The sequence below is a fragment of the Staurois parvus genome, unplaced genomic scaffold (genome assembly GCF_062004578.1).
Source record: "Staurois parvus isolate SC_StPar_1 unplaced genomic scaffold, SC_StPar_1.0 ptg000380l, whole genome shotgun sequence".
Taxonomy (NCBI): domain Eukaryota; kingdom Metazoa; phylum Chordata; class Amphibia; order Anura; family Ranidae; genus Staurois; species Staurois parvus.
The window spans coordinates 2,652,321-2,667,694 of NW_028318176.1; the positions used below are offsets into that span (position 1 = coordinate 2,652,321).

Below are 15,374 nucleotides of genomic sequence, written 5' to 3' on the forward strand. Positions count from 1 at the left end.
TACGGTCAGTGCAGGTGTCAGAAAATCAGCGTCAAGGTCACCAACCAGTTTACAATATAGCAGTTGATAGAACACGAGGCGGGGTTTAATTATCTGCCAAGGAAATGGGGCGCACCTCCCCAGAGAGGGCCAATACCCTTGACTGACCACATCAACAGATGCAGGTGACACCTGCGTGGTTCCATTCTGAAGAACTCATAGGACCTCACCCAGAATGGGTATGTACACCAGAGGTGTCACTAGGGTTGGTGTCACCCAGTGCGGCAACACGTGGTGTCACCCCTCCAGAGGAAGGAGCGGTGTCGGGAGCCTCTACTGCGATCCTCCCATGGTCTGGTCCCGGGGAGGTGATCAGCAGTCCAGGGGATCCATATAGGGGGTCCTGGAAGGAGATGAGATCCGGAGGTTGGTCTGTACGTACAGTTCCTGGCGGGAAGAGGGCTGAGTCTGTAGCCGGGAAGGAAGGGACGGTGTTGGTGCTGGCAGCCCGTAGTCCAGCACTGGGAGCCCCATACATATCCGCACACCAGGGGCGGACTGACCAGAGTTTGGACAAGGACACAGGGGCCCCATGATCCCCTATTGTCTGGGGGCCCCATGAGTTGTCAGTCCGCCCCTGCAGCACACTCTCCGCTCCACTCTGCTCTACAGCCTGGACTACTGCGGCTCCAACTCAGACAGACGCCTTCCCATTGGCTGCACCGTGGCTGTGTCGCGGCTGCTGATTGGCTGAGTGCTCAGTACGCCCAGCGCTGGAAGTTTGTAAGTTAGTTGCGGAGTTGTAGTGAGGAGGGGGAGGCGGGGATGGATGGGGAGCCGTGCCGGGGGGCAGCTGTCAATGTGCCGGGATCACCCCAATAACTGGCCAGGACCTTCACAGGGCCCAGAAGCTCTGCTGGCATCCTGCACCCCCTGTGATGGTGTCACCCGGCCAGGACCTTCACAGAGCCCAGAAGCTCTGCTGGCATCCTGCTCCTGCACCCCCTGTGATGGTGTCACCCGGCCAGGACCTTCACAGAGCCCAGAAGCTCTGCTGGCATCCTGCTCCTGCACCCCCTGTGATGGTGTCACCCGGCCAGGACCTTCACAGAGCCCAGAAGCTCTGCTGGCATCCTGCTCCTGCACCCCCTGTGATGGTGTCACGCCACTGGTGTACACCCAACTCAACAAAGGGGGATATATGCCACACGGAAACCAGACACCTTGTGTTTTACGTATAAAAATGGACATTATAAACTGATTAGAAGTAAGATGGTGCAGTTTAAAATCCCAGCGAGGTGACTTCCACATCTGCTCCTCATAAATCATGTGATAAAGGAGAGGGCTACCTGGAGACCTACCACCAATTTGTAAACTCCTACGAATCAAGAGCACTGAACAAAGAAGTGGTCCATGGGCTCCACTTTACCCTCACATGCAACTGTTGGACAACCATGGTCATCAAGATTTGGTTACACGGGGTGGCTTGGGGGTGTCACGGGGTTTGCAAAGCAACATGGGAATAATTTTTGTCAAAGGACATCACTTCTTTTCAAGCCACAGTAACTTCCCCTAGGCAGCGCCCCAAGGCCAATCAGAGGCTGGTTTTGACTAAATTTTGAGAAACTCCAAAGTCAAAGTCCCTCCGTTCATCCCTAAATGTATCATAATTGTAACCCCTTTGCTGGGATCAAAGTGAACTTTCACCAAAAAAAGCACTTTGTACCATTCTAATCCCGCCTTAACCGCTTAAAAAGATGGATCTTTTAATAACTATTTGATTTTATTGACCTTTTTCTTCTTTTAATCAATCTTCCTCAATTCCTGCCTGAGGGAGTATGGCGCTTGAGCCTCCTCCTGAAGCCTCCTGAGATACCAACATTATCTCGGGATATATTACTTTCCGCTGCTCATTGGACATTGTGTAGACAGACACAGCGTCAGATCTCTGCCCGTGCATAGGAGATCTGGGGGCTGACGGCAATAACTAGAAGAAAAAGCCATCCCCCCACCATGAAAAGGAAGATACTACGTCCTCCTCTGCCCCAGTAATAGGGTGACCTTGTCAACTTGGAAACTGTTAGGCACAATCGCGCACGGCCTCATCTATTGGCGGAGTTAGCAGATGTATTCGTGGTGGAGAATTGGAACATTTCATATAGGCAACATTGTGAAGGGTTAAGAATGGTAGTGGAGATGTTTTTCGGGGCTGCAGTTCCTCTGAGCTTCACAAGGTGGGGATCTCACTTCTACCCAAAAAGGAAGTCTCTATGGTAGACAGGAAGTGATGTCAGGGACAGACAGGAAGTAATGTCAGATATAAATAAGAAATTCCAGGTGACAAGCGAGTTGGGAGGAAGTAGAGAGGAGACATTGCTGGAAGTGGCAGCAGAGGAGGTAATAAGATCTGATTTTATATTTACACCCAGTAAACCCCCGACATGTCTGTCCTCTTCCTCCACTGTCACGCCCGTCCTCTTCCACCTCCAGCAGATGGTGACACATACATGTATAGATCATTAATTGTCTCATTTTTTTCAATTTCAAAAAGTCCGTCCTCTTCCTCCACCGTACAAAAAAATCCCATAAAACTATTTAGTAACTATATATTTCGTTACCTATCTTGTTATCACACCATTAATACAATCCAGCTGATTATTTATTATCTATAATGTGTTAACAGGGCAACCTTTATAGATCATATGACCGGCCAGGACAATGAGGATGGAGGAGGACCGGAGTCACATGACTGAGAGGATACTAAACCTCACCCTGGAGATCATCTACCTGCTGACCGGAGAGGTGAGGAGGATTCTGGGAGGTCACATGACATCACACAGACCTGACCGGAGAGGTGAGGAGGATTCTGGGAGGTCACATGACATCACACAGACCTGACCAGAGAGGTGAGGAGGATTCTGGGAGGTCACATGACATCACTCTCATCTCTTAATAAAACACAGACCTGACTGGAGAGGTGAGGAGGATTTTGGGAGGTCACATGACATCACTCTCATCTCTATTAATAAAACACAGACTTGACCGGAGAGAAGAGGAGGATTCTGGGAGGTCACATGACATCACACAGACCTGACCGGAGAGGTGAGGAGGATTCTGGGAGGTCACATGACATCACTCTGGTCTAGTCTGGCCAATAGACCATGTTCTTCTTGTAGACATGTAGATGATGTCAGATGATTGATATCAGTTTCTCTTTCTCCTGATCTGTAGGATTATGTTGTAGTGAAGAAGTCTAGTGGGGAGCCAATCTCAGGAGGATGGAGCAGGACCAAGAGCCCCACCATGGTGCCTCCCCCTCGTTCTCTGATACCTGAGAGGAACAAAGAGCAGAAGATCCTGGAACTGACCACCATGATGGTCCATCTGCTGACAGGAGAGGTGAGTGGTGCCGGGAATTCTGGGACATTCTCCAGTAACAGACAAGGGATGTGTCTGGATGGTGACTGTATCATTGTGTGTGTCAGGTTCCTATAAGGTGTCAGGGTGTCACTGTCTATTTCTCCATGGAGGAGTGGGAGTATTTAGAAGGACACAAGGACCTCTACAAGGACGTCATGATGGACAATCAGCCACCCCTCACATCACCGGGTAAGAGGAGACTTTATTGGAAAGGAGAGAGCAGTACGGAGCCTCCACCTAGATCCCCCAACATCTGATAAACACGTAGAAACAATTAATTCAGTCAGTGTGTGTGTTTCCTACAGATGGATCCAGTCATGGGAACCCACTAGAGAGATGTCCCCATCCTCTGTATTCCCGGGATTCCACACAGGAAGGTCACACCATCCCTCACCATCATCAGGTAGATGGATCCAGTCATGGGAACCCACCAGAGAGATGTTCCCGTCCTCTGTATTCCCGGGATTCCATACAGGAAGGTCACACCATCCTTCACCATCATCAGGTAGGTGGGACGGAGCATCTAGACCATGAAAGTGACTCATGGAGAAGATCTGCAGACCCTAACAGATGATATTTTCTCTCCTTCTCTTGGTTTAGGGTGAAGATCTGACAGATATAAAAGTTGAGGTGAAATCGGAAGAAGAAGAGGCATATGTGAGGGATGATCAGCAGTCTATGGAGGAGGATGGAATAACGGGGACATTTATAGAGGAGGACACTCCTACAGAGATCAGCACAGGTGGGTCATGAACACTAAATACATCCCTGTGTTTATATTGTTCATTGATAAATCCAGAGTAGGGCGGGGCTCAGCTGGCAGTTAGATGTCAGTCAGTCAGTCTTTGTTATAATAGCTCACGGTACAGTATGTCAGATTTCACCTTTATTTGGTTCATTCTTTGCCTTAAAATGGTCCTGAAGCCAAAGGTTTACATAAAAGTGTTTAATATAAGATATGGTTTAGATGCTTGAAAAGAAGGTGATGAGGGAGGAGTCAATACCCCAATGAAGGTGGTCTTCAGGATGGGGGAAGGGCCAATACCCCAATGATGGTGGTCTTCAGGATGGGGGAGGAGTCAACCCCATGATGGTGGTCTCCAGGATGAGTCCAGTCTTCTTCTTGGTTGTCCTCCCCCCATCCTCACTCTCTGACCTCTGGTGGAGCTCCTGTCTAGTAATCCTCTTTGTCTTTGTATTTTAGTCCATGGCCTGGAGATGAGGAAAACCTCCGTGGATTGTCTCACTTTGTCTCGAGACTGGAAATTAGAAGATGAGGACATCACACAGTATAGTCCAGGAGAAGACCTGGCTACCTTCCAACATTGTTCAGGAGAAGACCGCACTATGTCTCAATATTGTCCAGGAGAAGACCGCACTATGTCCCAATATTGTCCAGGAGAAGACCCTACTATGTCCCAATATTGTCCAGGAGAAGACCCTACTATGTCCCAATATTGTCCAGGAGAAGACCCTACTATGTCCCAATATTGTCCAGGAGAAGACCCCACTACCTCCCAATATTGTCCAGGAGAAGACCCCACTACCTCCGAATATTGTCCAAGAGAAGACCCTTCAACCAAAAATGTCCACCAGTTCCCACACAGTGTAGATGGACCATCGTATTCCTCGTATCCTGAGGAACCTCAGACTGTGAGGCGTCATACCCTCCCCCAAACAGAGAGGTTTCCCTGTACAGAATGTGGGAAAGATTTTAGCGTCAAACGTGCTCTTGATGTCCATAGAAGATTCCACACGGGGGAGAAACCATATTGCTGTCCTGAGTGCGGGAAAAACTTTGTGCGTAAACCAGACCTGACGGCACATCTGAGGTCTCACACCGGGGAGAAGCCTTTCTCCTGCCCTGAGTGCGGGAAGTGCTACCCTTGGAGGTCCCAGCTTTACAGACATGTGAGAACTCACACGGGGGAGAAGCCGTTCTCCTGTCCTGACTGCAGGAAATGTTTCCCGCTGAGATCGGAGCTGGTCACACATCAAAGGTATCACGCCGGGGAAAGGCCGTTTTCCTGCCCTGATTGCGGGAAACGTTTCTTGTGGAAGGCAGACATGGCGAAACATCGGATATGTCACACGGGGGAGAAGCCCTATGCCTGCCCTGGGTGTGGGAGATGTTTTTCACAGAAGTCCAATCTTTCTGTACATTACAAGAGATGCCACTCAACCCTCGAAACGTAGTCGTGTCCCGAGTGCGGGAAATGACTTTTATAGGAAGCAGTCCTTGATGTACACCTCAGAAAACACGTGGTTGAGCACTCCTTTGACTTATGTAAGGAAATCAGAGTTTGCGAAAGCCATCAAAGGTTATGGAAGAGGAGGGACACTGGATGATTTCCACGTGCAGTGTAGTCTGATCTCCCCTGCTTTGTAAAGGAAGATGTCATAGTAAGGAGCGAGGTGTTCTTTGTGGATGAAGAACCAGGGAGATCAGACCATGCCACAGGACTGTTTTGGTGTAGTGGTAGTGCGGTCAGCCTACATTTCTTTTGAGAGTGCCACCCGCTCCCAGAAAATGGTAAATGTGATATTTTTGTAACACTACAGATTTTAAAAAATGCAAATAAATTAACATTTTATTTATTCTTTTCACTGTAAGCTAAATTAATACATTTACTGAAACACCACAAAATTTTGCATCTAGTTTATTCCACAATGAAAGCTCAGCATTGTCACCATGAAAACCCAAAACCCTTTTTTGTTTCCTATGTGGAGCCATCAATATATGGACCTGTCACCATGTAGATCTATATATAGCCATTACTCATCAACACCTTCCTGATGGGCTGAGTGTACAGAGGTTTTTCCAGCAGTTTAGGATCTGGGACGTATGAAGTTTGCCCTACCTTGCATGCCGCTAGTCCACGTCCCTCACCAAGGCCATACTGCTGGTGTCATCAATGAGACCCGGCTGTCACTTTGTAACCGTGAAAACCCACAAGATGACACAATGTACACATATTTTCAATTAGTTAAGGACCTTGGATGTATGAGGTATGCCCTGGTCCACGTCCCTCACCAAGGCCATTCTGCTGGTGTCATCAATGTGACCATGAAAACCCACATTCTTTTATTAGCTAAACTAAGACATTGGTGTATGGACCAGGTAGATGAGTGAGGAGCTATTAATCAACGACACCTTCCTGATGGCTGTCTGTACACCACCAAGGCCATTCTGCTGATATCATCAATGAGACCCGGCTGTCACTTTGTAAGCATGAAAACCACAAAATGACACAATGTACACATATTTTCAAGCAGTTTAGGACCTTGGATGTATGAGGTATGCCGTAAAAACACCACCTAGGTCCCTTGGTCATACCTGGAATGCTCCAGTCCACTTCCCTAACCAAGGCCATTCTCCTGGTGTCATCAATGAGACACGGCTGTCAGTCTGTAACTATGAAAACTGTGACCATGTAGACCTGAATATGGCCATTACTCATCGACACTTTCATGATGGCTGAGTGTGCAAGCATTTTTCAGTTTAGGACTTTGGATGTATGAGGTATGCCCTAAAAAGTCCTTTGGGCATACCTTGCATGCGCTAGTCCACTGCCCCCACCAGGGCCATTCTGCTCTTTTTAGGGCATACCTTGGACGTATGAGGTATGCCCTAAAAACACCACCTAGGTCCCTTGGTCATACCTGGAATGCCCCAGTCCACTTCCTCCACCAGGGCCATTCTTTTGCTGTAATCAATGAAACCCGGCTGTCACTTTGTAAGCATGAAAACTGGGACCTCAAAAACCTGAATCCTTTTTATCTACACTAAGTCATCAGTATGTGGACCTGTCACCATGTAGACCTGAATGTGGCCATTACTCATCAACATCTTCCTGATGGCTGAGTGTGCAAACATTTTTCAAGCAGTTTAGGGCCTTGGACGTATGTGTATGCCCTAAAAACACCACCTAAGCCCCTTGGGTGTACCTTGCATGCCCTAGTCCACTGCCCCTACCAGGGCCATTCTGCTGGTGTCATCAATGAGACCCGGCTGTCAATTTGTAACCATGAAATCCCACAAAATCACACAATGTACACATATTTAGGACCTTGGACATATGAGGTATGCCCTAAAAACACCACCTAGGTCCCTTACGGCACAAGAGCAAAATCGCAGAGTTCCAGAGCATTGTCAGTGAACCGCTCATCAAGCTGCCTGTGTTGAGGGAACTTTGCTTTAACGGTCTATCCATGAGTGGCTATGTGTATGGAGTAATTGGAGATAAAAAGAGGATCTGAGCAGGCCTTCACTACCATTTGGAATACCATATATAGGAGCATCATCCCACCAGTCCTGGAAGGACAAAAAGTTTATTTGCCTAAATTTATTTGGGCAAATATTAAGGTGAGCACATATTGAGACTACACGGCACCTGGAAAGAGGGATTAAGGAGTTCACCTGCACATTGCACATTGCACTAATTTATAAAAAAGACTTTTTAATTTATTCATGCACTTTATGAATTATATTTGCACAATTTATTGTATTGATATCATTGATTGAGCACACATGGTATAATTTAGCACAATATTGGTTTAATTTATACATATTAATCTATATGTCACATTAATTATTTATTATCAATTATCACTATTTAGTTTATTTATTTAGATGAGTGACACATAATATGTGATTAAGAATTTATAGTAGGAGCGCGGCATTATAAGTATATATAAATTGATTATTAGACACACAACCAAGTGAGTTTGTGAAAGTGTCAGCGCACCCAGTATAATATTTAGGTAGTTTATTATTACTAATAATATATTGAATACCTCAGTCATAGTAGCTCACAAGTATTCACTTTTAATTGTAGACCTCTAAATTCCTACTCCTAGCACAACACCTTCCAAAGTACACTTTCGAGCACAGAACCTCTCCCTTTCCAAATCCCCCGCCCCCTCTTAGCACACATCCCCCTCCCCCTCTTAGCACAAATCCCCCGCCTCCTCTTAGCACAAATTCCCCACCCCCTCTTAGCACAAATCCCCCACCCCCTCTTAGCACAAATCCTCCGCCCCCTCTTAGCACAAATCCCTGCCCCCTCTTAGCACAAATCCCTGCCCCCTCTTAGTACAAATCCCCCGCCCCCTCTTAGCACAAATCCCCCGCCTCCTCTTAGCACAAATCCCCCTTTCCCTCTTAGCACATATCCCCCGCCCCCTCTTAGCACAAATCTCCCGCCCACTCTTAGCACAAAACCGCCGCCTCCTCTTAGCACAAAACCCCCGCCACCTCTTAGCACAAATCCCCTGCCTCCTCTTAGCACAAATCCCCCTCTTAGCACAAATCCCCCTTCCCCTCTTAGCACAAATCCCCCTTCCCCTCTTAGCACAAATCCCCCGCCCACTCTTAGCACAAATCCCCCGCCCCCTCTTAGCACAAATCCCCCGCCTCCTCTTAGCACAAAACCCCGCCCCCTCTTAGTACAAATAGGCACAAAAATTCCCCCCAAGCCCCCTCCTAGCAGAAATCCTCCCCCCCAAATGCCATTACCCTATCCAGCATTTACCCCCCCACCTCCCCCTTCATTATGTACAATTTGCCTGTAAGCCCCCCCATCTTACAGTCTGGAGGAACAGAACAGAGCCGCCTCATATATCTGATAACACCGGATCGCTCCATCCATCAGACTCGTTTCCTGCTGTGAGAGATAAGCGGTCCTTGGAGGAGATGGGGGAGGGTAATGGAAGTGTGTCCAGTCTACTGGAGGGAGCGGTCCTGGGCTCCTCCGGGATCTCTATGTCACTCTCTCTTCTGATTGTCCCAGCTCTGAGTGTAGGGATGGGGGGAGGAGCTCAGCCGTCTGGGGGCACAACAGAAATCTGGGGGGACGCAGCCCACCTGAGCACCCCCCTAGATCCGGCCATATCTTAGATTCCCAGGATCAGGGCCCTCTTCACCCTCTTAAATAAATCCTGTATAATAATATATTGTGACGTCATCTCGCCATCCTGTATAATAATAATAATAATAATAATAATAATAATAACACACCCAGCACAAGGAGGGGTCACACTACCAGACAGTTCTCGGGGCTGCGGTTCCTCTGAGCTCCACAAGGTGTGATCTCACTTCTACCCAGACAGGAAGTCTCTATGGAAAAAAGGAAGTGATGTCAGGGACAGACAGGAAGTGATGTCAGGCACATACAGGAAGTTCCATGAGGCACGGAATAGAGAGGAGACATTGCTGGAAGTTGCAGCAGAGGTAATAAGGTCTGATTTTGTATTTATAATCAGTAACCCGCCCCCCTGTCATGTCCTTCCTCTCCCTCCACTGTCACGCCCGTCCTCTCCCTCCACCGTCACGCCCGTCCTCTCCCTCCACCGTCAAGCCCGTCCTCTCCCTCCACCGTCACGCACCGTCCCGTCCGTCCTCTTCCTCCACCGTCCCGTCCGTCCTCTTCCTCCACCGTCACGCCCGTCCTCTTCCTGCACCGTCACGCCCGGTCTCTTCCTCCACCGTCCCGTCCGTCCTCTTCCTCCACCGTCCCGTCCGTCCTCTTCCTCCAGCGTCCCGTCCGTCTTCTTCCTCCAGCGTCCCGTCCGTCCTGTGCCTCCTCCGTCACGTCCGTCCTGTGCCTCCACCGTCACGTCCGTCCTGTGCCTCCACCGTCACGTCCGTCCTGTGCCTCCACCGTCACGTCCGTCCTCTTCCTCCACCGTCACGTCCGTCCTCTTCCTCCACCGTCACGTCCGTCCTGTTCCTCCACCGTCACGTCCGTCTTGTTCCTCCACCGTCACGCCCGTCCTGTTCTTCCATGATCACACCCGTCCTCTTCCTCCACCGTCACGTCCCGTCCTCTTCCTCCACCGTCACGTCCCGTCCTCTTCCTCCACCGTCACGTCCCGTCCTCTTCCTCCACCGTCACGTCCCGTCCTCTTCCTCCACCGTCACGTCCCGTCCTCTTCCTCCACCGTCACGTCCTGTCCTCTTCCTCCACCGTCATGCCTGGTCACTTCCTCCACCATCCCGTCCGTCTTCTTCCTCCACCATCCCGTCCGTCTTCTTCCTCCACCGTCACGTCCGTCCTCTTCCTCCACCGTCACGTCTGTCCTCTTCCTCCACCGTCACGTCTGTCCTCTTCCTCCACCGTCACGTCTGTCCTCTTCCTCCACCGTCACGTCTGTCCTCTTCCTCCACCGTCACGTCTGTCCTCTTCCTCCACCGTCACGTCTGTCCTCTTCCTCCACCGTCACATCCGTCCTCTTCCTCCACCGTCACATCCGTCCTCTTCCTCCACCGTCACGTCCGTCCTGTTCCTCCACCGTCACGTCCGTCCTGTTCTTCCATGATCACGCCGTCCTCTTCCTCCATAGTCATGTCCCGTCCTCTTCCTCCATTGTCATGTCCGTCCCCTTCCTCCATCGTCATGTTCGTCCTCTTCCTCCATAGTCACTGTGACGTCTTTTATCTCCAGCAGATGATGATACACACATATATAGTGTGGGAACCCAGATTAACCCCTTCAGGGGCAGAACATTCCCCCAATTCTGGGGCCGGAACATTCTGCTCATTGTGGAGATATCACCTTTCCCACCAATCACCTTCTCACCTCCTCAGTCTATACTGACCCATTATATGACTTGTATTGGGGCGGGGGATAGGGGGAGTTTTTAGGGGCGGGGTTGATCATTCCATGCTATCATCACATTAGCAAGCCGGTCTTCAGCTGTTTGGCGCTCACTATGCCCTCTACTACACTCAACAGCGCTCCCTGAGAAGTCCGGCCTCGGTTTTCCATGACAAGCAGAAGGCTGACCCCAAGGTTCTCCTAGGGGAGGGTATGTAAACCATTGCTGAGAAAAAACAGCCTGAATTCATTCATAATCAAAAATGATTTCTGTAGGCTTTGAAGGTAAGGGAGGGATGTAGCAAAAAGGGGGGGGGGGGGTTAGGTGGCTGGGAAGGGATGCAGTGTAAGTGGGGGTCATCCCCCTTACATCCCCCATACATCCCCATCCTCATATTGTCCAACCAGATCATCCTTCCTCTACAGAGACCAGTGATGGAAGAGGACTGGAGTCACATGACCGAGAACCTTCTAAACCTCACCCTGGAGATCATCTACCTGCTGACCGGAGAGGTGAGGAGGATTCTGGGAGGTCACATGACATCACACAGACCTGACCGGAGAGGAGGATTCTGGGAGGTCACATGACATCACTCTCATCTCTATTAATAAAACACAGACCTGACCAGAGAGGTGAGGAGGATTCTGGGAGGTCACATGACATCACTCATCTCTATTAATAAAACTGACCGGAGAGGTGAGGAGGATTCTGGGAGGTCACATGACATCACACAGATCTGACCGGAGAGGTGAGGAGGATTCTGGGAGGTCACATGACATCACTCTCCTCTCTATTAAGAAAACACAGACCTGACTGGAGAGGTGAGGAGGATTCTCGGAGGTCACATGACATCACTCTGATCTCTATTAATAAAACACAGACCTGACCGGAGTGGTGAGGAGGATTCTGGGAGGTCACATGACATCACACAGACCTGACTGGAAAGGTGAGGAGGATTCTGGGAATGTCCTGTGATATTATTTTTGGTCTTTATTGTAGAGTTTCCCTCCTGTGAGGTCTGGTATTAAGGTGACCATTGCGGTGCCTCCAGCTTCCTCCTTGTTACGGAAGAAGAACAACAAGCAGAAGATTCTAGAAGTCACCAAGAAGATGATGGAGCTGCTGACAGGAGAGGTGAGCGGTGCCGGGAATTCTGGGACATTCTCCAGTAACAGACAAGGGATGTGTCTGGATGGTGACTGTATCATTGTGTGTGTCAGGTTCCTATAAGGTGTCAGAGTGTCACTGTCTATTTCTTTTATATTCAGAGTGGAAACCCGAGTGATTTTAATATTGTCATTAAAGAAGAGTATGAAGAGGAGGATGAGGAGTATGGAGTGATGGAGGAGTTTTCAGAACGACACAAGGATACGATAGAGCCACCTAATACCAGGAACCCACCAGAGAGATGTCTCCGTCCTCTGTATTCCCGGGATTCCACACAGGAAAGTCACACCATCCCTCACCATCATCAGGTCGGTGGAGTTGAGGGTCGGGAACATAAAGTGATGGAACCCTCTGATATGTGGAGACGATGTGTGGACTCTACAAGATGAGATGTTCTATGTGATCTCACATCATAAATCCTTCTATGTTACAGATGTTGTTTTCTCTCCTTCTCTTGGTTTAGGGTGAAGATCTGACAGATATAAAAGTTGAGGTGAAATCAGAAGAAGAAGAGGCGTATGTGAGGGATGATCAGCAGTCTATGGAGGAGGATGGAATAACGGGGACATTTATAGAGGAGGACACTCCTACAGAGATCAGCACAGGTGGGTCATGATATATTCTGCCCTGTGATGTCATTGATGTGGCCAGATGGAGAATGTTTATGGTCTAATATGGCCACGTGGCCTTGTTGGGTCAATGTTGTCATGTGGCCTTGTTGGGTCAGTGTTGTCATGTGGCCTTGTTGGGTCAGTGTTGTCATGTGGCCTTGCTGAGTCAGTGTTGTCATGTGGCCTTGTTGAGTCAGTGTTGTCATGTGGCCTTGTTGAGTCAGTGTTGTCATGTGGCCTTGTTGGGTCAGTGTTGTCATGTTGCCTTGTTGGGTCAATGTTGTCATGTGGCCTTGTTGGGTCAATGTTGTCATGTGGCCTTGTTGGGTCAGTGTTGTCATGTGGCCTTGTTGGGTCAATGTTGTCCCCACTTCTTCGTGTACATGCAGCTGAAGGACAGTGAATGCCGTGGCAACAGTTGATTGGGTGGCAATGGATGAGCACTATGCCTTCCTTCAAGGTTCACACCAAACCCGAGCTCATGTCTACTCTTTAGCAGAGATTACATTCTGCAGTTCCTAAGCTTGTAGTTGTGCAGAAGCATGCACCTCCCAGGCCTCCATTGGTCCTCATCTTCTGATGGGGATGTGCAAATGAAAAACTGACCCTTGTGAAGAAGAACCAAAGGTCCTTTTACCAATTCACTGAAGAGGAGAAGAGTTCCAACCTGTGAGGACACCCAAGGAGAATATCTTCTCACAAGGAGAAGAGCTTTGGGTCAACCTTGAGCTAACCTTATTTGGTAAATGACGTCAACTGTGAACCCATGGCCACCTTGTAAGCTGAGGATTTAGCCGAGGATGGGGGGGTGGTTGTATGTTCTCCAAGTGTCTGGAGAATGTGTAGCTCCACCCACTTTTCAGGTGATGCTGTTTTGACTACTCCCACCAGCCTTGTAACAGAAGGAAAGCGCCCTATCCTTCTAGTAAACCATTGTGCCCAAGGCAGCCGAGCCTCCTGCCCACCCCTTGTGTCCCGGCCCTGGTTGGCTCATCACTACAGCTCACCTGGAACCACCTGATCCAAATAAAATCCCGATTTAGAGGGACTAACCCTCTCCTATCTATTGATGATGTTTTTCTATTTTTGCAGGACCCGCCATGGAGAAACCCTCAAAGGATCGTCTTACTTTATCTCCAGGTTGTAAAATGGAAGATGAGGACATCCCAGGAGATTGTGCCGGAGAAAAGACAATGAGCTCCACTATGGATGGTGGACTTCCCAGTGTGGAGAGACCATGGAGTCCCTCTGACTCTGAGCAACCTCGTACTGTGGGGGATGGGGCCGGGATTCAGGGGGAGAAGAAATTTTCCTGTCCTGATTGCGGGAAATGTTTTCAGCGGAAATCACTTCTTGTCAGACATCAAAGATCTCACACGGGGGAGAAGCCGTATTCCTGCTCTCAGTGCGGGAAATGTTATTCCCAGAAATCGCAGCTTGTGCGACATGAAAGATGTCACACGGGCGAGATGCCCTATTGCTGCTTTGAGTGCGGGAATTGTTATCCCCTAAAATCAGAACTGGTCACCCATCAAAGGTCTCACTCCATGGAGAATTCATATTCCTGCCTTGAGTGCGGGAAGAGTTATCCACAAAAATCACTGCTAGTCAGACATCAGCGGTCTCACACGGGGGAGAAGCCCTATTTCTGCCTTGAGTGCGGGAAACGTTTCTCACAAGGCTACCATCTATACAGACATCAGAAATCTCACACAGGCGAGAAGCCGTATTCCTGTTCTGAGTGCGGGAAATGCTTTACACAGGAGTCCCACCTTTACAGACATCAGAAATCTCACACGGGGCAGAAGCCGTATCCATGCCTCGAGTGCGGGAAACGGTTTCCACAGAAGTTCCATCTTGACCGACACCTGAGAACCCACACGACCCTCAAGTGATCAAAGCTGCGTGCAAAGCTCTCTCTGATAGGTTAGAGTAGGAAGAGGCCTTTCATCACAGAAAGTATAGTCTGATCTCCCCTTCTCTTTAGAAGAACCTTCAAATGAAACAGCCAGGCAGCTACATTTCCTTGGAGAGTGCCACCTGCTGGCTCAAAGTGGTAAATACAACATTTTTAGATTTTAAAAATTTATGTTTTACCTGATAATAACTGCAAATATATTTAGTAAGCGAGAAGCTATATACAGTATGATGTACATTGATGCTCATGTGATGCTTGAATAATAAAAGGGTGCCTTCAGATTTGTGTTATTAAATTATTTTGTTCCTGTGTAGTTTTTTGTATTTGTGTCTCAGGAGTTTTTGAAGGAGCCGACTCCCCCCTCTTCTAATAGACCTCAGGACGTCTGTAGTATAGTCCAATGATAAGTCCATAGACCCATCTATCATTCCTCCCGTAATTCCTCCTCCGCACCATCACCTTGTTGGAACAGCCGACTCTCCCCCTTCTCATAGACCTCAGGACGTCTGTAGTATACTCCAATGATAAGTCCATCAGTCCATAGATCCATCTATCATTCCTCCCGTAATTCCTCCTCTGCACCATCACCACCTCCAAACACATATTGTAACACTGCAAGTACAGCCCATCCTGTAGGTTTTAGTCTCCATCTTGTGTCTTAGTATTTTGGTGTTCCCAGC

The 15,374-nt window shown here is 48.8% G+C and overlaps 1 protein-coding gene across 1 annotated transcript; it reads left to right on the top strand.

Annotated features, from left to right (window-relative positions):
• The first annotated feature begins 3,384 nt into the window (after positions 1 to 3,384).
• Positions 3,385 to 14,973, top strand: LOC149456021 (uncharacterized). The gene is made up of 10 exons (XM_089685660.1): positions 3,385 to 3,588; positions 3,705 to 3,904; positions 4,000 to 4,141; positions 4,604 to 5,591; positions 9,577 to 9,631; positions 11,406 to 11,510; positions 11,998 to 12,132; positions 12,267 to 12,473; positions 12,629 to 12,770; positions 13,869 to 14,973. The coding sequence occupies exons 1-10, from the start codon at positions 3,504 to 3,506 to the stop codon at positions 14,669 to 14,671; spliced, it is 2,862 nt and encodes a 953-aa protein (XP_089541786.1). The 5' UTR covers positions 3,385 to 3,503; the 3' UTR covers positions 14,672 to 14,973.
• The last annotated feature ends 401 nt before the right edge of the window (positions 14,974 to 15,374 follow it).